General features: G+C 37.7%; 1 protein-coding gene across 3 annotated transcripts in view; it reads right to left on the bottom strand.

Annotated features, from left to right (window-relative positions):
- LOC131078618 (uncharacterized) overlaps positions 1-21,486 on the bottom strand; it is a 299,838-nt gene that overhangs the window by 183,217 nt on the left and 95,135 nt on the right. For all 3 annotated transcript variants that reach the window (XM_058016364.2, XM_058016365.2, XM_058016363.2), the window contains exon 5: positions 3,262-3,361. In XM_058016364.2, coding sequence (XP_057872347.2) covers positions 3,262-3,361 — 100 coding nt within the window. The remainder of the gene's footprint in view (positions 1-3,261; positions 3,362-21,486) is intronic.

The following is a 21,486-nucleotide window of genomic DNA, read 5'->3' as shown; positions in this document are numbered from 1 at the left end:
TTCTGCAAGTCAAATTCTCATTTTCCATCCATTTCTCCATTTGCAAATTTATAAGTGTACTTACATTTGGGTTTTAAAACCCCGATTGCATGTATGTTATTTCCAACTTGTATACTTGTGAAAATTTCCCCAAGATCCGAAATTGGTCAAAGTCAAGATTTTCCCATTTCCATATATTTCCCCTCTTCCTCTCACAAAATCGTGAAGTTCAACAATCGAAGTTTTTCACATTTGGAGAAGGAAGAATGATATTTGCAGCTGACTATGATGTTGCCTTAACTCTTTTAAGTCTTCATCACAGTATTCCAGGTTCACAATCAATGTCAGATTTGTCGGCATCTCCAGCTTCAAAGAAGATGAAATACAAATATGACAAATATTAGAACAAGGTTGCACCTTCCCAAGTTTCTTCCCCTTTGGATCGTATCAGAGATACGGAAATAGGGCACGTGGATATATCGGAATTTGTTAATAGGGCGGAAGATCCACAAGATAATAACATGCAGCGGCTGTTGGACAGCCATATCAACCATGCATCATCTTTCCCGATGGTTGCCTTAGAACCTGAATTTATTCTTGCCTGCGCCCATCATTTTGATAAAGAGACAAGAGTCATCAAAAATGATGATGGCAAAGCTATAATCCGTCTTGATGCAGATACGATCGAGAAGGTCTTCAGAATACCTCTTGCACCTGTTTACATGGAAATCTCCAAAGAAAGTGCAGCAGAGTATTACGTGAAAAGGGAAAAAGATTGCAAGCGACATATCAATAGGTGGATCCAAGAGCCATAAGCCTCCTTCTCAAGGTGGGCGAAGTTGTACCGCTGCGATTTCAAATGGAAGATAGGAGACACCATAACTCTTCTCAGTAGGATAATGAGCCTTGAGCATTCCAATGTCTTTGAGCCATGGATGTACTAGTTCATCATGTTCATAAGGCAGTCTCATCATATTTCATGGGGAGAAGTCATCAGCGATGCCTTGTGCAAACAACTTGCAGCAGTTCCTACCAGCATGACCTTCTTCATGAATTCATATTTGGTATATTTGGCAACATCACTTAAACATTTTCCAGGTCTTTCTACCAAGGGTGATCGCTCACTTATACCAGTTTGGGAATATTATGACCAGTTGCCGTTGAGACCCAGCAGACTGCATTTCAGAAGAGTCCAAGATGCTTTCTTCAGATATTTCATGTGTCAGTTTGATAGAACTCTCAGAAACAAGAGAGTATCAGATGAGGCATGGGAAAAGGTGTGCGAGTATGGATGTTTGTTTCTGCAGTTTCCCACCTTCACCTATATGAGAATTGGATGCTATGGTGATCAGCCATATATGCTTCCTAGATACCCAGCTGATAAGATCATTCTTATGGAGTTGGGAAGACAGATCATGGCTGTCCACACTTTTTAGTCTGCTAGACACAAGGTTGGAATGGAGATCTCTACCACAAATCCATTGAAAATTGGCCGGTATTCCCTTGTCACATCTATGAAAGCTAAAGCCATGGAGACTAAACTGCCGGTATTCCCTTGTCACATCTATGAAAGCTAAAGCCATGGAGACTGAACTGCCGGTATTCCCTTGTCACATCTATGAAAGCTAAAGCCATGGAGACTGAACTGCCGGTATTCCCTTGTCACATCTATGAAAGCGTGGTACATTAAGATTGATCAGTACTTGGTTGCTCATGGTTTTCACCGTTGCCCTTCTGACAGTAATCTTTATATCAAACACTTTGGTGATGATATTCTCTTTCTTGTTGTCTATGTGGATGACTTAATCATTACTGGCAGTTCAGCACATTTGATTGCAAAAATCAAACAGGATCTGTGCCAGGATTTTGATATGACAAATTTGGGGCTTCTCCATTATTGTTTGGGTGTGGAGGTTTGGCAGACTAATGGTAGCATTTTTTTTTCTCAGTCTAAGTATGCCAAGAACTTGCTTGACAGGTTTCAAATGAAGGATTGCAAACCTGCTTCCACACCTATGGAGACTGGCTTGAAGTTGTCAGCCAAGTCTGATTATCCTCTTGTAGATGAACCACAATTCAAGCAACTAGTGGGCAGTCTCATCTATCTTACTGCTACTAGACCTGATCTTAGTTTTGCAGTGAGCTACATTTCACGCTTCATAACAGCCCCCAAGGCTGATCATTGGGTAGAAGGGAAGCGTGTGCTGCGTTATGTGAAAGGCACCTCTGATTATGGACTTCTTAAGACTCAGTGGGTTCATAGATTCAGATTGGGCAAGTTCGGTTGATGACAGGAAGTCAACCTCTAAATATGTGTTCAGTTTGGGATCTGGTGCAATCACTTGGACTAGTAAGAAGCAACAGGCAGTGGCTCTCTCCTCGACAGAAGAAGAATATCGGGGAGCAGTTAAGGCAGCTTGTGAGGCAATTTGGCTTCGTTGAATGCTTGCAGATATGCAAATATCTCAAGCAAGTCTGACTCCCTTGTTCTCTGACAATCAGGGAGTTCTCAAACTTGCCAAGAATCCAGTCTTCCATGAAAGAACCAAACATGTAGAGCTTCATTGTCATTACATTCGACAGTTGGTTGAAGACGGATCCATTTAGTTGTTGTATGTTCCTATAGCAGAGCAGCCAACAAATATTCTCACCAAGCCCCTCAGTCCAAATAAGTTTGTAAAATTCAGGGGGTCTATTGGTGTAGTTGATAGATTGAGCATTAAGGGAGGGTATTAGAATAATACTTTATGATTTATTTAGTGCTCAATTATGTAATTTTATGTAAATATTTCTAATAAGATCTTTCTGATCTTATTCGTAGTTTCTTTTTAGAAACTTGCTATTTTGTACATTTTGTAAATCTTTTTATTGAGTGTATTTGCTCATTGTTAATAACAATCATTTTTTTACCAATTATGTCCCCATAATATAAAGACGGGGACATCACACAATTACTATAATATGCTCTGATACCATTTAAGAGATTTGGGGCAAAATAATAGTAGCCAATAACTTTATGCACGAAATAGTAATGCTTCATGTTTTTCAATCAAATAAATCATAAATGTAGAGGTCTTCCATATGGAAACATGATTCTGCAACATTGTAAGAAATTTCCTCAATGCATGAAGGTAGGATAAGAATATCAGAAAAGGAAACAAAAGCTTTTTACTATCTGCCAATTAGCTTTGGATGCCAGCTTTGACCATAATGGGTTGGCAGCCATTAAATATGGGAAAAGAAAATCTTAACAAGTCAAAAGATCTCTATATAAAAGCATACCTCAACTATGTGTTCTACAAAATCAGATTCACTTTCAAAAATCGAATGACCTTCCTTCAAATTAAGAACGCCATTGATGATTTGTCCAATCACCCAGTAACTATAAACAATACAATATGCATGTTTCAGCTAAATATTGCTTGCAATTTCATATATATCCAAAATCAGTAAAACGTACTCTTTTAACACCATAAAAAAAATCTTGGGAGAGATCATAATTATCTTCAATAAAACAAAAAATAAGTTTCTAAATAATATGGTTGAAGTTCCAACTATAAGACCGTGATGTCATGTCTCTCGATGCTGTTTTTTGTATGTGTAGAATGTGATGATAAGAAAAGTTTCACATACAGGTGTCAACTACGATGCAAATTTTTAGTTGTTTATTGATTATTCAAATTAAGATTAATTTAAAGGAATGCCATAGGATAAACTTTGGTTAATTTAACTACTTGGTAAGTTAATAGCTTAATGTACGGATAGAAGAAAACCAAAACTCATCTAAATGGGGGTACATTATGAAGACAATCACAAGAGAATGCCAAGAAAATTGAGTTCACGCAAAATATTTGCAAGCATGTCAAATCACAATACCAAGAAAAGAATGAGATACATGCTATCCCTGATATGGGATGCAATCTATGTACTTAGTGAAGTTTTATTGTTAGAAAAACTTATATGAATGAGATCTTAATTGCACATGCATAGTCAAGTCCTTATTAATCATATACAAGTAACAAATCATTAACGTAATGAGCATATTCAATTAATGAATTGGGTGGTTGATGAGTATTTTGAATTCTTAACTACATGAAACCACATGAAACATAGTAGAGCAAACAACAAGATGCAGACCCCAAATTTTCTCGTAGAAAACCCTTTCTAGTAAAAAACCATGGCACACAAAAGCTTTCATTAACAAAATGGGCACCAACCCAAAATACAGAGTGAGCACCAACTCACTAAGAGCAACTACTCCCCTAGAAGCACCAATTCGTCCAACTAAAGCACCAACTTCAGAGTGAGCACAAACTCAATAAAATGCACATAAACCTCAATTAATGCTTGACTGATTATCTTCATGCCTTGACATCAAATATCTCCATTCAAACCACTTTCACACTTCATAGATTCCTTTGATATGAGCAACTCTATCTCAAATGCAAAGTAATAACCACTTGTCTTGTAGAAGAACACATAATCACACAAAGACTTGAAAAGAAAATAGAACTTCCACCGAAGTCGACCAGCTCCTATCCATCATATAATTTCAATGCATTTCCAAATATATATAGCAGTAAATAAAATGAATTCTAATTTCAAAATATATATATATATATAAACATATAAACACACTGGTCAAAAGAAGTCACCACTGCGATAACCTTTAAGCTATAATACCACATATTCTCCCAGAAAGGAAATTTTGTTTGATTTATTAAAGCTGAAAGACGAAACAATACACCCCACTCTGCTTCACCGTAACATTGCATGCGCTTCAGGAGATTACATGCACAATAGAAGGAATATCATATTGATAACATTAGTGGCCTGCCAAAAAACATAGAGAGGACAATATCATTTTTATATTTTATCCACCACAAAAGTTCAAGTCACTGTCGATATTCTAAACCCCTTCAATATTATAGCATGCCTATACTCTCCACAATGATCACAAACCGAACATATCCACTAACCAAGAAAGACAAATGGCTGAATTAAAATTAAATTCCTCATTATATTAAAAAGGTTCTTAATTTAGCACCCACCTTTTCATATGCTATGCAACATATAATATAACGGATCCGTAACAAAACCACGACTTCTTTGTCCAGCCAAGGAAAAAACGTCAGCCAAGAATAGGACAAAAGGATAAATGAATTTTGTCTCAGCCACAACCTGTCAGGCTTTAATTTCTGACACCTAAAAAAAACTGAGAATATATTAGATGAGAACATACAAGATTTAGCTGCCATTTCCGAAAAAAATATTGCAGCCCATACATAGGGTAATTGTGCCTTCAAACGGTGACATGGTCAATGATCTGACTTGGCAAGAGAAGCTAACAACAAGAAGATGACCGAGACAAGCAGCTAACTCAAGCTACAACCACATAGCTCAAACACACAACCAGGCAACTCAACCAAGCAACCAAGTATCTCAACCTAGCTACCAAGTAGCTCAACCAAGCAGCCAAGTAGCTCAACCAAATAATTGCTAGACAACCTTGATCATCATCCTTTGACATCAATGAAAAAATATCCAACAATCACCCATTTGTCATTGATGGCAACTCTATTTGAAACCAAGCTGAAACTAACACTGCTCTAAAATAATATTGCTCCCTCTGACTTACTACTCCACCTGTGACATCAATGACTAAAACCAAACTACATAACTGAAATGGGGTTAATAGAATATGACAATAAAAACTCCCCCTGAGTCCAAACAACAATTCAATGATGGAGTGAAATCACTCCCAACTTCTCTCTTTTCATATCATCAACAATGTATAGATTGTTAGCAACCCTACTTGCATCAACAACATGTTTAACATCTTTTCTAATTTCACAACAATCTGAATTAAATTAAACTATGTCCTTGATCACACAATTGACTCACACTAATAGATCTTGTTTCAAGCCTTCTACATATAAGACATTCTCAACTTTTGTCTCACAACCATCCAAAACTAGTGTACTTGTATCTTTAATTTTTGTAGATGTATTACCACCAAATCTTACCTTACCTCCATTAGTGTTTTTGAGAGTGATAAACTTGCTCTTGTCTCCAGTCATATGCCTAGAACAGCCACTGTCAATATACCATATGCCTTTTCCCTTTTGTGCATGAGAGGTGGTTAGCAAAATCAATGATTCTTCTAAAACTTCTATCTCCTTCTTCCTCCAAACCTTAGTAACCTCCTTTTCCTTGTCCTCTTTCTCAACCTTCTTGTTCTCCTTAGAGGAATATGCCATACCACTTTTACAAACTTTTGCAATGTGACCAAAGTTATTACATATATAATATATAACATATAACATTGTAGTTCCTTGGAGGAGCAAAAGAGTTCTTACTCATAAATCTGAAGTTATTTCTTGTAAACATTCTATAGTCGATCACCTTGTGTCCAAAATAATTGCAAGAGACAATAACCATAAAAGAAAGAACTGTAAAACCTGGTCATATGTGCTAGCTTTGAGATAGGAGGCCTCCTGAAAGTATTATTTCTGACTTTTGATGATGAATCCTTTATGATGTCACCATTGATCTTCTGCTGTTCATCTTTTGTAGACTTAGAACTCTGACCTTCAATGCCAACTCCACCTTTCTTAGTAGACTATTTTTGTGAGTCCAAAGACATGGAACTTTTCTGATCTATCTTCTAATGATTCAACTATGTCGAAGATTTATCTAACTTTCTAAGTGAAACAATTTCAGCTTCAAGTCTTTCACAGTTTTCTTCCTTGAGCTTAAGCTGATTTCTAATTTCTTCTTCTATTTTCTTTGCTTCTTCAACTTGAAACTTCAAATCACCTATCATTTTTTCTGCTTCTTCAAGAGCTTGAGATGTCTTGACTCTTGGTCTTTTCCTCATTCCCTTCTTGTAACAGCAGCTTCAAGTTCTGATTTTTCTTTCTAAGTCTCTTGATTTCACTAAGAGCACTTATTAGCTCTTCTTCAAAATCTACTTCTCCTTCTTCTTTATCAAAATAATCATGATCTTCTTGATTTTCAACTTGTACTTCTATGGCCATGAACAATATTTCTTCATTTGAATGACTCTTCATCACTAACATTGGAAGTACAACTTTCTTCTTTTGAATAGAGACTCTTTTTGTATTTCTAAGACTTCTTCTCTTTTCCCTTTTACTTTTTCTTGTTGAACTTAGGCTTATTTTTATAGTTGCTATCCTCATTTCTTTCATATGGACATTTAGCTGCAAAATGTCCTACCTAACCACAGTTAAAACATTTGAAAGGCAACTTGCCTTTATATTTATCAAAACCTTTCTTCAAATTCCTCATAAAGTGTGCTTCATTAGAATCAAATTCTTTATCAAAAACTTTCACTAGATACACACTCCTTGTCTTTTCCTTTCTTTGAAGCTTTGAAGGTTGCCTCTCTTTTTGATGAAGAGTCGGAGTTTGTCATCATCTCATACACTGTCAGAATACTATGAAGCTTATCAACAGTCAACTTCTCAAGTTTTTTCATCTCTTCAATCGCTGAAACCTTCACATCAAAACACAAAAAGACCTTATATTTTTCTGGACTACAATGGACTCCTCAACCTTTTCTCCTAAACCCTTCATAGAGTTAACAACTTCATCTACTCGCAGAAAATAAGCAATGTTGGTTGAAAATTTTGTACACTTGGAGAAATATACAAAATTGTGGTTTCACCCACAGTGTAGAGTAAAACTCTCCTAATTAAGGGAAGGCTCCCCCCTATCTATCTACAACTTAAAATTAAAATAGGATGGGACAGTAGTCTTTTTTCTTCTTTCAAGAAAGGCAATATCCTTTTCTCTTCACAAAAAAGTGTGAGCAATTTAACATAAAACAGCAACAACAACTTGTGAAATGAAATGAGAGAAAGGAAATGAAGTTTCTTAAAAGCTCAAAGATTCTGTCACTTCCTTCGGGACGGAACAACAATATCAAGCTCAAAGCCTTGATTATGTGAAGTCCTATCTACCCTTTTTCTATATTAATGATATTTAGAACAAATTATATCAGCATAAAGACTGAAATACCTTATTCTTTTCTATAGTAAGAAGTAGTACAAGCTCAAAGACTCACAGCTATTTCTTACAAAATTTGCTTCTAAACTCTCTTAAGAACAAGTGCAAGCACAAAGTCTTACAGCTCCTCTCAAAAGAATATTTACTCTAATTTATATTAACCTCCAATACTTGCAGCAAAAAGACTGCAAATCAAATTCGATTAAGCTCTCAAAAAAACACTTGCAAGAAAGATAATATGGAACACAAACTCAAGAATGTAGCACAAAGACTCAAAGCTTGAGCAATTTTCTTCTATTTCTTTCAATTCTTGAATTCACACATGAAAGCTCAAAGACTTCTTTGCTGTGAATTTCGCAGAGTTTTTGCTTGCTTTTCTAGAAGATAAAGATTACCATAGACCCCTCAAGCATTTATAGAAGAGGAGTCTTGAGAAAAACGTGGGAGGATCCTACCTAACTTGAGAGATTCTCTCAACCACCAAGACTTATTCAATAACTAACTATGACTTATTCCAACTACAGTCCTAAATGAACACAGCTTGTAGTTGCTTTACATGTAATTACAAAAGTGCAAGTAAAGACTTGACTTGCAATTTTCCAAAAGTTTTTACAAGAAACTTGTCAAAAGAAAAACTACAACTAAGAGATTACAATTTTGGAAAAAACGCAACTAAGTGTTAAAAAACACAAGCTACAACATGTGAAGACATGAATCCTTCAAACTTCTGGATGATCATTCATAGCTTAGCAGGATTCGGTTTGTGGGTGTTCTTGGCAACAACCATGGTCTTCACGATGGTGTCATGGCATCGAAGAAGCATAGAGTCGTTCTTCTCCAAAGTGGACTGGATTTCGTGCAAAAAGATTTGATGTTTCATCAAAACCTAAATTGAGGCAGCTGAAAATTGTTCTCTCCTCCACTAATTATGAATCCTCATCTGTAGATCCGCGCGCACTTCTTCTTCTGGTATCGACTCTCCATTTTGACTCATTATATTGCAAGAAGCCTTCTCACAATGAAAAACAACACCTTGGAATACTTCAACTCGCAATCTCATTGCATCATCAATCTCCTCAATGAGGGATTTGAGAACACTGGCTTTATTCTCCAGAAGTTCTTCAAATTCCAAGTACATGACCCTGGAAGGAATAATGGCATGCTCCTGAAGAACACTCAACTGTTGTCGAGGCATTGTGCATCAAATTGTCAAGCTACCTTCAATCCTTTCCAAATCCTATTTGAAAGTCTTGGACGTATGATTCGGTTTTTCTTCAATGGTCTCCAATTTAGACATCATTTGGAAAATGTTTTTCAGCACTTGTAGACACAGATCATGAAGTTGATCCACCCAAGAATCCAACACTTGTACTTTCTGAGTAGCTCTTTCAACTCCCCGAATTGATTCTTGTGAACCGGAAGAACTTGTAGGATTACTCCCTTCACCAGCAGGTTTTGTAATTTTATGAACAGCTACAACAAGTTGCCTATTCTCCTCTTCTAGCTTGTCTTTCTTTGCTAGAAGTTCATCATACCGTTGTACTCATGAAGCTACGGAATGTTGGCCATCATGCTTGACCACTTCATGCGTTCGTTTACCCAATTCTATCCTTGTAATCAGCAGCTTCCATTTCCTCACGTGGCTTATCCACAAGGGGCTCAACAATTTCTGTCACTTTCATCTTGTTGCTGTCAACAGTTACTCTTGAGATTGTCTTGGCTTTTTTAGCAACCTTGGGCCTAGACTACTTGAGTTGCTGATAATCAAAGACATCAGGAGAGATTTCCTTCTTCTTCCTCTTTAGGGTGAAAGAAGTAAGCCATGGAGGAAAAACGACTAGTTCTCCTCTAGTAGCTGCTGAAGGCAAACGAGAAGCGGTTTCTGGTTGAACATCTATGGTCACCCTAGGAAGAGTATCTGTTTGGATGGTGACCATGGTTTGCTCGGTAACAAAAGGGCATGAAGATTGTCTCATAAATTCGTCAAAGCCAGAAGTAGAGGTATCAATCTCTGACAAATGGAAACATGCAGGAGTATCCTCGGGGATTTCCAGCAAACTCTCTTATTGATGATCAAGAGGTGGCTCAACTGCTGAAATAGGAACAACATTCTGAGGAGACTCCTCCACTATCATTGTTGTCCTCATTTTTGTTTCCAAAAATGAAGGACCACTACGATGGAATTTTTATGAAAAATAAAAATTATTACTCTATGGCACGCTTCCCGAGGCGAAATTTTGACTAATCCTTGGACTGGCTTAATCCTCAGTCCATTCTCGAACTACGTTTCAAATTTCGTCCAATTCTGGGTTCGTTTGCCATGCCTTTCCTTCAATTTCGGGTTTTAAAACCCAGACTGCAGGTGGAGAATTTTCTTCAAACTGCAAGTTTTAATGATATTCATTGTTGTGGTCTTTGTAGGGGAATTTTTGATCACTTACATGTGCATTTTTTATTTCAAATATGTCACTTGTAATTTCTTTTAAGTTTCCCATTTAATGTTTTTATCTTTTTGTTGTTTTTTGGTCATTTTTAGTTAAAATAGGGGTTTTTTAGCTCAACTGCAAGTAAACTTGCAGTTTGTCCAAAAAACCCCTACTTTAATGGGTTTTACATGTAATAGGGATTTTAAATCCCCATTACATGTGTGCAAGTGTTTAATACTTGTTGTAGGGATTTTATTTCCCCCTTACAAGTATTTTTAAACTTGCAGTTTGTCTTTTAAAACCCGATTTTAACATAAAGTTCATTTTTGACAATTTTTAAACATGTCATTTGTCCAAAAAAACCCGATTTTGGCTTAATGAGTGAAAAGGTGAAATTTTAAACTTGTTGTTTTATATCCAAAACCCGATTTTAAGCATGAAAGAGGGAAAAGTGCAAATCGAACTTGTCATTTTATATCTAAAACCCGATTTGCTTCCTTTTGAAGAAATCGAACTTGTCATTTGTTTTTCAAAACCCGAAATGCAAGAGGGAAGCGATTTTGGACTTTTTCAAAGCGAAATTCATGGATGAATCGTTGGATGAATGAGGCGTTTTGGGTTTGCATCCTATCTTCTTGCATTTTTGGACATCTATCATGCCATTCCAAGGACAAATTCGCTGGTTTTTACCCTAAAAACAGCAACCACGTTTTTTCCTAACGTGAATCATTAATGCCACGTTTTGAGGGGTTGAATCATTAAAATTTCGCACACTCCTAGATCGTTTTGATCTTTCTTCCTAAGGCGTGGAGGGTAAGAGAAGTTTCGCACCATTTAATGGTGCATTGAATGTGTAATGTGTAATGAATACCACGTTTTTCACAAAAACGTGACTCTCTTGGCTGCGTTTTAAATCCTTTGGCATTGATACCTCTTCAAACACCTTTGGTGTTTTTGCTTTAGCAAATACCTTGATCGTTTTGCTTCAACAAACTTGAAATGAACACTTTCATTGGCATTTTACTCTTGCAAGTTTAAGATTGCTACCATTTTTGGGGGCATTTTCACAAAAACGTGATAAGGGTTTAAAAGTTCAGTTTTGCTTCTTCATCTCAAGAAGTATTGCATTGTTGGAGAAGCATTTTGATTTTCCAATCAAGGTATGTTCTTCCTTTCTTCTCTTCTTTTTATTTTCATGTTTTCTTCATTTTTCGTTATTAATTACATTCTTCACATGTGTTGTTCTTCCCTTAAAATTGGTTTTCATAAAACAAATCTTCCCTTTGAAATGCAATTGTTAAATTGCATTATTCTTCTCAAAATTCCATCTTAGCTTGTATTCGGGATTTTTAATCTCGATTACAAGTTCGCTGGAAATTCTTGTTCTTCCCCTACGGTTGAGAAATTTAATCATTTTTGGTTAAATTTCCAAGCTTGAAAAATGTGAAATACCTCTCTCTTGCAAATTCGTGTTTTGAAAACCGGATTACATGTTGAAAAGATCTTCCCATTTTCATGAAAATGACTATCCCGGATATTCCCATTTCTATCCATTCACGTTCCCCATATCCGCACTTTCCATTTCCATCATTTCCCACAAGTCAAAATCCCATTTTTCATCCGTTTCTCCATTTTCGAATTTACAAGTATACTTGTATTCGGGTTTTAAAATCCCGATTGCATGTATGTACTTTCCAACTTGTATACTTGCGAAAATTCCCCCAAGATCCGAAATTGGTCAAAGTCAAGATTTTCCCATTTCTACATGTCTTCTCTCTTCTTCTCACAAAACCGTGAAATTCAGAGATCAAAGTTTTACCCATTTGAAAAAAGAAAGAATGATATTTGCAGCTAATTATGATGTGGCCTTAACCCTTTTAAGTCTTCATCACAGCATTCCAAGTTCGCAATCAATGTCAGATTTGCCAGCATCGCCAACTCCAAAGAAAATGAAATACAAATATGACAAATACCAGAATGAGGTTACACCTTCCCAGGTATCCTCTCCATTGGATCGCATCAGGGACACAGAAATAGGGCATGTTGATATGGCAGAATTCATTCACAGGGTAGAAGATCCACAGGATAACAACTTGCAGCGGCTGTTGGACAGCCATATCCATCATGCGTCTTCTTTCCCAGTGGCTGCCCTAGAACCTGAATTTGTTCTTGCATGCGCCCATCATTTTGACAAAGAGTCAAGAGTCATAAAAAATGATGATGGTGAAGCCATAATTCGTCTTGATGCGGATACAATCGAGAAGGTCTTCAAAATACCTCCTGCACCTGTTTATATGGAAATCACCAAAGAAAGTGCAGCAGAGTATTATGTGAAAAGAGAAAAAGATTGCAAGCGCCACATCAATAGGTGGATTCATGAGCCACGTCCTTCCTTCTCAAGATGGGCAAAGTTGTACCGTTGTGATTTCAAGTGGGAGATAGGGGACACCATCACTCTTCTCAGCAGAATGTTAGGCCTTGAGCACTCTAATGTCTTTGAGCCATGGATGTATCAATTCATCATGTTCATACGGCAGTCGCATCACATTTCATGGGGTGAAATCATCAGCGATGCTTTGTGCGAACAACTTGCAGCGGTTCCTACCACTATGACCTTCTTTATGAATTCTTATTTGGTATATTTAGCAGCATCACTTAGACACTTTCCAGGTCTTTCTACCAAGGGTGATCGCTCTCTCATACCAGTTTGGGAATATTATGACCAGCTGCCTTTGAAACCTAGCAGACTACATTTCAGAAGAGTCCAAGACGCATTCTTTGGATATTTTTTGTGTCAGTTCGACATGGATCTCAGAAATAAACGAGTATCAGATGAGGCATGGGTCAAGGTATCTGAGTATGGGTGCTTATTCCTGCAATTTCCCACCTTCACCTACATGAGGATTGGGTGCTATGATGGACAACCATACATGCTACCAAGATACCCGACCGATAGGATAATTCTTATGGAGTTGGGTTGACAGATTATGGCTGTTCATACTCTTCAGTCTGCTAGACACAAGGTTGGAATGGGGATCTCCAGCACAAATCCGTTGAAAATTGGTCGATACTCCCTTGTCACATCTGTGAAGGCTAAGGCCATGGAGGTTGAATTGCAGGAAATCAAGCTTAAGAGGTTCAAACCTAGAGCTGATTTTGATTATAGAGGTATGAAGGAAAAGATCAAGAAATCCTTTGTACATGTTCATCGTATTGAAGACATCTGGGCAGATCTCCGCACAGAAGCTGAAGTCCTGAAGATGGATTACTGCAGGCTCACTGTTGAGCAAATTGTTGACTTGAACTTGGCAGATATCCCACAAGGGATGATTGATGATGGGCGTATACTTGATCCTGAATACACTTCACGGAGGGTTGAGGAAGCTCCACTTCCTTTGATCCAATGGTCACATAAAGAGTGCGTCTCCATTTTTGACAGATTTCAGCCTATCTTGGCCAACACTAACGCATGGTTGAAAAGCAATGCTGTTAGACTTATCAAAATCAAGGTTGGTAAAGAAGATGATTCTACAGGGCCTCTTGGACGAAAGTCTGAGATTCACATTGATAATAAGGAGGGTGCTTCATCTTCAAGCACAAGGATCAAGTTACGAGTTAGTCGTGCAGTCATGCTTCCTCCTGAGGAGACAACTACTCGTGGGAAGGAGAAATCACGGTTCCATGTTCGGGTGATCGATCTGGATAATCCAGAAGAGGGGCAGCAATCTGATGATGCGCGTAAGTCTCCAGTTTCAGACACGCCTCATGAGGTCATTCCTCCAGTTTCTATTGAGACGCCTCTTTCTCCTCCTGATTTGCTCATTGATGAGTCTCCTCAGAATGCAGTTCCCATTTCAGCATACGGGCCTTCTCCTGAGCAACAACGAGAAAGTGTGTTGGAAGTTCCTGAAGATAATCCCACTTGCATTCAGTTATCAGAAATTGATACTTCCACTTCTGGTTTTGAAGAATTCATGAGGCAATCTTCATGTCCGTTGGTAACTGAGCAAAACATAGTCGCTATTCAAACAGATATTCCTCCCAGGGTGACCATAGTGATTCAAACAGAAACTGCTTCTCCTTTGCCTACAGCTGTTACAGGAAGTGAGTTGATGACTTTGCCTCCATGGCTTAGTTCTTTCACCCCGAAAAGAAAGAAGCAAGAGATCTCACCTGATGCCTTCGACTACCAGCAACTCAAACAGTCCAGATCCAAAGTTGCTAAGAAGGCGAAGACTATTTCCAGGGTAACTGTTGATAGCAACAAGATGAAAGTAGCTGAAATTGTGGAACCTATTGCAGATAAACCACTTGATGAAATGTCAGCTGCTGATTATAAGGTTACAAGGGTAGAATTGGGCAAGCAAACACATGAAGTCATTAAACATGATGCTCATTTTTCTGTTGCTTCACTAGTGCAAAGGTGTGACGATCTTCTTGCAAAGAAAGACAAGCTAGAAGAAGAAAACCGACAGCTCATGGCAGCCATCAATAAAATCACAAAACCTGCTGCTGAAGGGAGTAACTCCATAGGTTCTTCCGGTTCCCAAGAATCGATTCGTGGAGTAGAAAGGGCTGCTCAAAAAGTACAAGCACTGGATTCCTGGATTGATCACCTTCATGATCAATGCGTGCAAGTGATAAAAGACATTTTTCAAATAATGTCTAAGCTGGAAACCATTGAGGAGAAATTGGATCAGACTTCTAACACTTTCAAAAAGAATCTGGAAAGTGTTGAGAAAAGTCTGGCAATCTGGCGTACCATGCCCCAACAACATCTGAGTATTTTGCAGGAGCACGCCATCATCTCTTCCAGGGTCATGTACTTGGAATTTGAGGAACTCATGGAAAACAAAACCCTTGTTCTTAAGTCCCTCATCGAAGAGATCAGTGATGCAAGGAGATTCCGGAATGAAGTTTATCAAGGTATTGTCTCACATTGTGAAAGGGCCTCTTGCAATATAGTAAGTCAGGATGGAGAGCTAATTCCAGAAGAAGAAGTTCTTGCGGACTTACAGATGAGGATTCATGGTGAATGGAGGAGTGAACAATTCTCGGCAGTTTCAATTCAAGCATTGATGAAACATCAAGCCTTTTTGCATGAGATCCAGTCCATCCTGGATAGAGACAATTCCGCGCTCCTCCGCTGTCACGACACTATTGTGAAGACTATGGTAGTTGCTAAGAACACTCATGAACCGAATCCCGAGGAACTACAAGCGAGCATCCGGAAATTTCAAGGATTCATGTCTTCACAAAAGGCAACCTAAGTGTTTTTCAACACTTAGTTGAATTTTCTCTCTTTTGTAATCTTTAGTTGTAATTTCGTTTTGACAAGTTACATGTAAAAGTAATTTTTGTAAAATACAAGTTACACATTACTTGTACTTTTGTAATTACATGTAAGGCAACTACAAGTTATGTCCGATTAGGACTGTAGTTGGAATAAGTCTTAGTTAGTTAGAGTAACTCTTAGTTAATTAATGAAGTCTCAGTTATTTATTGAAGGAGTCTTGGTGGTTGAGAGAATCTCTCAAGTTAGTTAGGATCCTCCCACCTTTTTCTCAAGGCTCCTCTTCTATAAATACTGGAGAGGTCCATTGTAAATATATCTTTTGGAAAGCAAGCAAAAACTCTGCCAAATTTACAGCAAGAAGTTTTTGAGCTTATGTATGTGGATTGAAAGTTTTTGAAGAAATCATAAAGAAGGACTACTCAAGTTTTGAGTCTTTGAGCTACATGTTTGAGTTTGAATCTTTTATTTCTTCTATGCCAAGTGTTTCTAAAGGAGCTTAGTCCAATCTGATTTGAAGTCTTTGAGCTGCAAGTAGAGAAGATTAATTAAAATAGGAAAATCTCTAGAAGGAGGAGCAAGTCTTTGAGCTTGCGTCTATTCTTGAGGAAAATTACTGTTTGATAAGAAATAGCAGCAAGTCTTTGAGCTTGCATTAGTTCTTGTCCGTGTGTTAAAAGAATAGATTATTCCATTCTTTGAGCTGTTATCTTTTATTCGTTGTAAAATTTAGTATAGCAAAGGGTAGATAGGACTTCCAATAGTCAAGTCTTTGAGCTTGATATTGCTGTCCCGTCCCGAAGGAAGTGACGGGAGTCTTTGAGCTTTCAGGAAACTTCACTTCCTTTCTCTCATTTTACTTGAAAGTGGTTACTGCTGTTATTCAATCGCTATCCTTTTCTGGGAAGAGAAAAAGGATATTGTCTTTCTTGAAAAAAGAAGAAAGATTGCTGTCCCATCCAATTTTATTTTCCAAGTTGTAGTTAGATAGGGGGAGCCTTCCCTTAATTAGGAGAGTTTTTACTCGTGTGCTGTGGTTGAAACCACAATTTTGTATATTTCCCCAAGTGTACAAAATTTTCAACCAACAATCATGTCAGGAGGAGATAGAGGCAACTCCATGGAAACTAAGGAGGGAATCTCATGAGGTGACTCCGAAGCTAGTGACTTAGGAGCATCATCTGATTGTTGTCCTTCCTCTAGATCATCAGGATCAATCACATGAATGTGAATCCAGGACTTTTCTTTCCCACGAACTGTCGCCTCCTCAAGAGGAAGCACCATTGCCCAACTAACCCGCAATTTGATCCTCGTGCCTGAAGATGATGCACCTTCCTTGTTGTCAATCTAAATCTCAAACTTACGTCCAAGAGGCCTCATAGAATCATCTTCTTTTCCAAGCTTGATCTTGATGAGCCTAACACCGTTACCTTTGAGCCAAGTGTTGGATTTAGCTAAGATGGGCTGAAATCTCTCAAGAATGGAAGTGCATTCTTTATGTGACCACTAGATTAAAGGAAGTGGGGCTTCATCAACCCTCTGTGAGACGTACTCTAGATCAAGCACATTCTCATCATCAATCATCCCTTGCGGAATGTCCACCGGATTCAAATCAATAACCTGCTCAACAGTAAGCCTGCAGTAATCCATCTTGAGAACCTCCATTTCTGTATGGAGATCTACCCAGATATCCTCAATACGATGCACATGTACGAAGGACTTTTGATCTTTTCCTTCATACCCCATTATTCAAAATTTGCCCTTGATTTAAACCTTTTGAGGTTAATCTCCTGCATCTCAGTCTCCATAGCTTTGGCTTTGACAGATGTGACAAGAGAATATCGGCCAATCTTTAATGGGTTTGTTGTCGACATCCCCATTCCAACCTTATGTTTGACAGATTGATGACCGTGCACAACCATGATTTGTCTTCCCAACTCCATAAGAATGATCTTATCGGTCGGGTATCTAGGAAGCATGTATGGCTACCCACTGTAGCATCTGACTCTTACATAAGTGAAAGTCGGGAATTGAAGAAACAAGCACCCATACTCATTCACTCTTTCCCATGCTTCATCTGACACCCTTCTGTTCTTTAGAGTCTTGTCAAACTGGCACATGAAGTAACCAAAGAATGCATCTTGAACCCTTCTGAAATGTAATCTACTCGGTCTCAAAAACAGCTGATCATAATATTACCCCACAGGTATAAGCGAGCAATCACACTTGGTAGAAAGACCAAGGAAATGTCTGAGTGATGCTGCCAAATACACTAAGTATGAATTCATGTAAAAAGTCATGGTAGTAGGGACTGCTGCAAGTTGTTCACACAAAGCATCACTAATAATCTCTCCCCATGATATATGATGGGACTACCTTATGAACATGGTAAACTGATAATCCAGGGTTCAAAAACATTAGAGTGTTCAAGACCCATCATCCTGCTGAGGAGAGTACTGATGTCTCCAATTTCCCACTTGAAGTCACAATGGTACAACTTAGCCCACCTCGTGAAGGCAGCTCATGGCTCATGAATCCACCTGTTAATCTGGCGTTTGCAGTCCTTTTCCCTCTTGACATAGTACTCAGCTACACTATCCTTTGAAATTTACATATAAACAGGTGTTGGTGGTATTCTAAAGACTTTCTCAATAGTATCCGCATCAAGGCAGATTATTGCCTCACCATCATCATTTCTAATGGTTCTCGTCTCCTTGTCAAAGTAATGAGCGCATGCGAGAACAAATTCAAGTTCTAGGGCAGCCACTGGAAAAGAAGATGCATAATGAATGTGGTTGTCTAACAACCGCTGCATATTACTATCCTGCGGATCCTCCACCCTCTTAATGAATTCTGACATGTCCACATGCCCTATCTCCGTATCCTTGATGTGATCCAAAGGAGAGGAAACTTGTGAAGGTGAAACTTCATTCTGGTACTTGTCATATTTATACTTCATCTTCTTGGGAATGGGAGACGATGGTAGATCTGACATTGAAGGACAACTTGGTATACTGCGATGAAGACTTAAAAGTGTTAAGGCAACATCATAATCAGCTACAACTAACATTTTTCCTTCTTCAACTGGGAAGAACTCCAACCCTTGCACTTCACAACTTTGTGAGAGAAAGATGGGAAATAAATGGGAATACTGGAAATTTGACTTTGACCAATTTGGGATCTTGGGGAAAGTTTTACAAGTACACAAGTGGGGAAGAACGAAAATGCAATCGGATTTTTAAAACCTGAATGCAAGTATACTTGTAAAACGGAAAATGGAGAAATGAGTGAAAAATGAGATTTGGACTTGTGGGAAATGACGTGAATATAACGTGCAGATATAGGCAATGAGTATGGATAAAAATGGGAAGATTTTGGGAATGTAATTTTTAAGAAAATGGGAAAAACTTTCAACATGCAATCCAATTCTTAAAACCCGATTTTGGAAGAATGGGTGTTTTTCATCTTTGCAACTTGGAATTTCAACAAAAGATGGTTAAAGTCTTATAACCATAAGGGAAGATCAATTATTTTCATCCAACTTGTAATCGGGATTTAAAATCATGAATACAAGTAAGGAGGGAAAATGGGGAAGAACAATACAATTCACAAATTGCTTTGCAAAGGGGAAAATCTCTCTCACAAACCGATTTTAGGGCAAAACCAACATATATACAAATTTACAACTAGAATGGAAAGACAAGACAACAAGAAAATGAAACAAGAAGAAAAAAAAACATACCTTGCTTCAATCCAAAATGCCTCTTCAAAAAATGAAACTATCTTTGAATGAAGAAGACAATCCTTTAAATAAGCAACAAATCGAACTTGAAAACCCTAGCAACGTTTTTGAAAAACGTCTGTTGGAGCAAAAACGCCTTGCAAAGTCGAAAAAGAATTGGTCAAATCTCCCTTAAATCTCAACGCCTTGGGTTGAGAAAGCAAAACGATATGGGAGAGAAGAGATTCGTGGCATTTTGGAGGACAAAATCTTGGTGTTTTGGCAAACATGTATTGCTGGAAACTCGTCTTCAAACCAGCAAATGAATACACCAAATGGCGTGAAAAGAGTTTCAATATACATGAAAACAGCAAGGAAACCAAAACGCCTTCCTCCTCCTAAGATTTCTCCACAAAAATAGGTGGAACATGTCAACCAAATCCTTCAACAATGCTGGTCGGGTTCTTGGAAGAATGCAACAAGTTTTATTTTGCATGTAAGAATGAAAATCGGGTTTCTTTTCATTTTACAAGTTTAAAAATGTCACTTTATTTTGCACAAGGCAAAATCGGGTTTTTGAGACCACGTTGCAAGTTTAAAATGACACTTTATTTTCACTTATGGAGCAAATCGGGTTTTTAAGTCTCAATTGCAAGTTTAAAATGTCACTTTATTTTGCATTCTACGCAAAATCAGGTTTTTGAGAGAGAAATACAAGTTATAATAACTTGTAAGGGGAAAATAAAATCCCCTCAAAAAGTTTTAATAGCTTAATACATGTAATAGGGGAATAAAATCCCCATTACAATTAAAAACACTAAAATAGGAACTTTATAAAAGAATTACAAGTAACTTTTTAAATTTACAATTTAAAATTAACTTGTAACTTATCCAAAAAATCCCTATTATGACTTAAAAAACCAAAAAACATCAAAGGGAAATAAAAAGTAAGTTAAAAGATTTTTTTTTAATAAAGCGCACTTGTAATTAGCAAAAAATTTCCAAAGACTAAAACAAAGGAAAACATTAAAACTTGCAACCTAAGGAAAATTTCCCACCTGCAATCAGGGAGAAAAAACCTGAAATTTAAGGAAAGACAGCAAACGAACCCGGAATGCGATGAAATTTGAAACGTGGTTTGAGGATGGACTGAGGATTAAGCCAGCCCAAGGGCGAAGCAAAATTCTTCCTCGGGAAGTGTGCCATAGAGTAAAAAAAAAAATGACAAAATTTTTATGTAATGGTCCATTCTTGAAAACAAAAATGAGGACAAGAAGCAGAAATGTTTTCCTCTTCCTGCATCTTGTAATGTCCCCTTCTCATTAGTCCTCAGATATTCTCAGGATTGGCCTATCACCTGACTCTCATAGGCCAAGAGGATTGATTAGGGAGTCAATTTACAATGATTCGCGACTTCACATTTCATGTCTACTTGATTCTATGGCAAAATAAGGAGATTACACGTATCATGAAATGTGTGCACTTTAATTATAATGTAATAATATTTTAAAAGTGCAATTAAAATAATGTGTAATAAAATAATAATAAAGTGTGAAGAGAATCTTCTAGAAGGAATCACATGATTGGATATGAAAAGAATAAATAGAGTAAGGTGATTCATGGTTGATCATGAGTTGTTGAATATCTCTTCTTGTGTAGACTTGTGGAACCGAAGGGTTTTCTGTAGACAATCATTTGGGAATGAAAACTCCCGATGGTTAGCATAACTGAGGAGGTGAGAGATCTTCCAAGGGGTTGCGATTGTGAGAGGGAGACATATCAGTCTTCCTAAGTGTGCTAAACGAGTTTTGCTATATGCCATGGTGAATGAATAATTTCATTGAATTTTCAGGTTGGCAGATCTAGAGTCCTTTGCATATCGAATTTGATTAGTAAGGGTAGCCGATCCTATTGGAGGAGTATTGGGAGTGTATTGTGAGCTTGCTGGTCATATTCCAGGTCTGAAGTAAATTCGAGCTGCCAAACCCAGGTCCACGATTTTGCTCACTTCTCATCATTGAAGCATCAAATACGAA

The sequence above is a fragment of the Cryptomeria japonica genome, chromosome 3, assembly GCF_030272615.1.
Source record: "Cryptomeria japonica chromosome 3, Sugi_1.0, whole genome shotgun sequence".
Lineage (NCBI taxonomy): Eukaryota > Viridiplantae > Streptophyta > Pinopsida > Cupressales > Cupressaceae > Cryptomeria > Cryptomeria japonica.
Note: the sequence above shows the minus strand (reverse complement) of the source record. Positions and strands in the feature narration are given on the sequence as shown.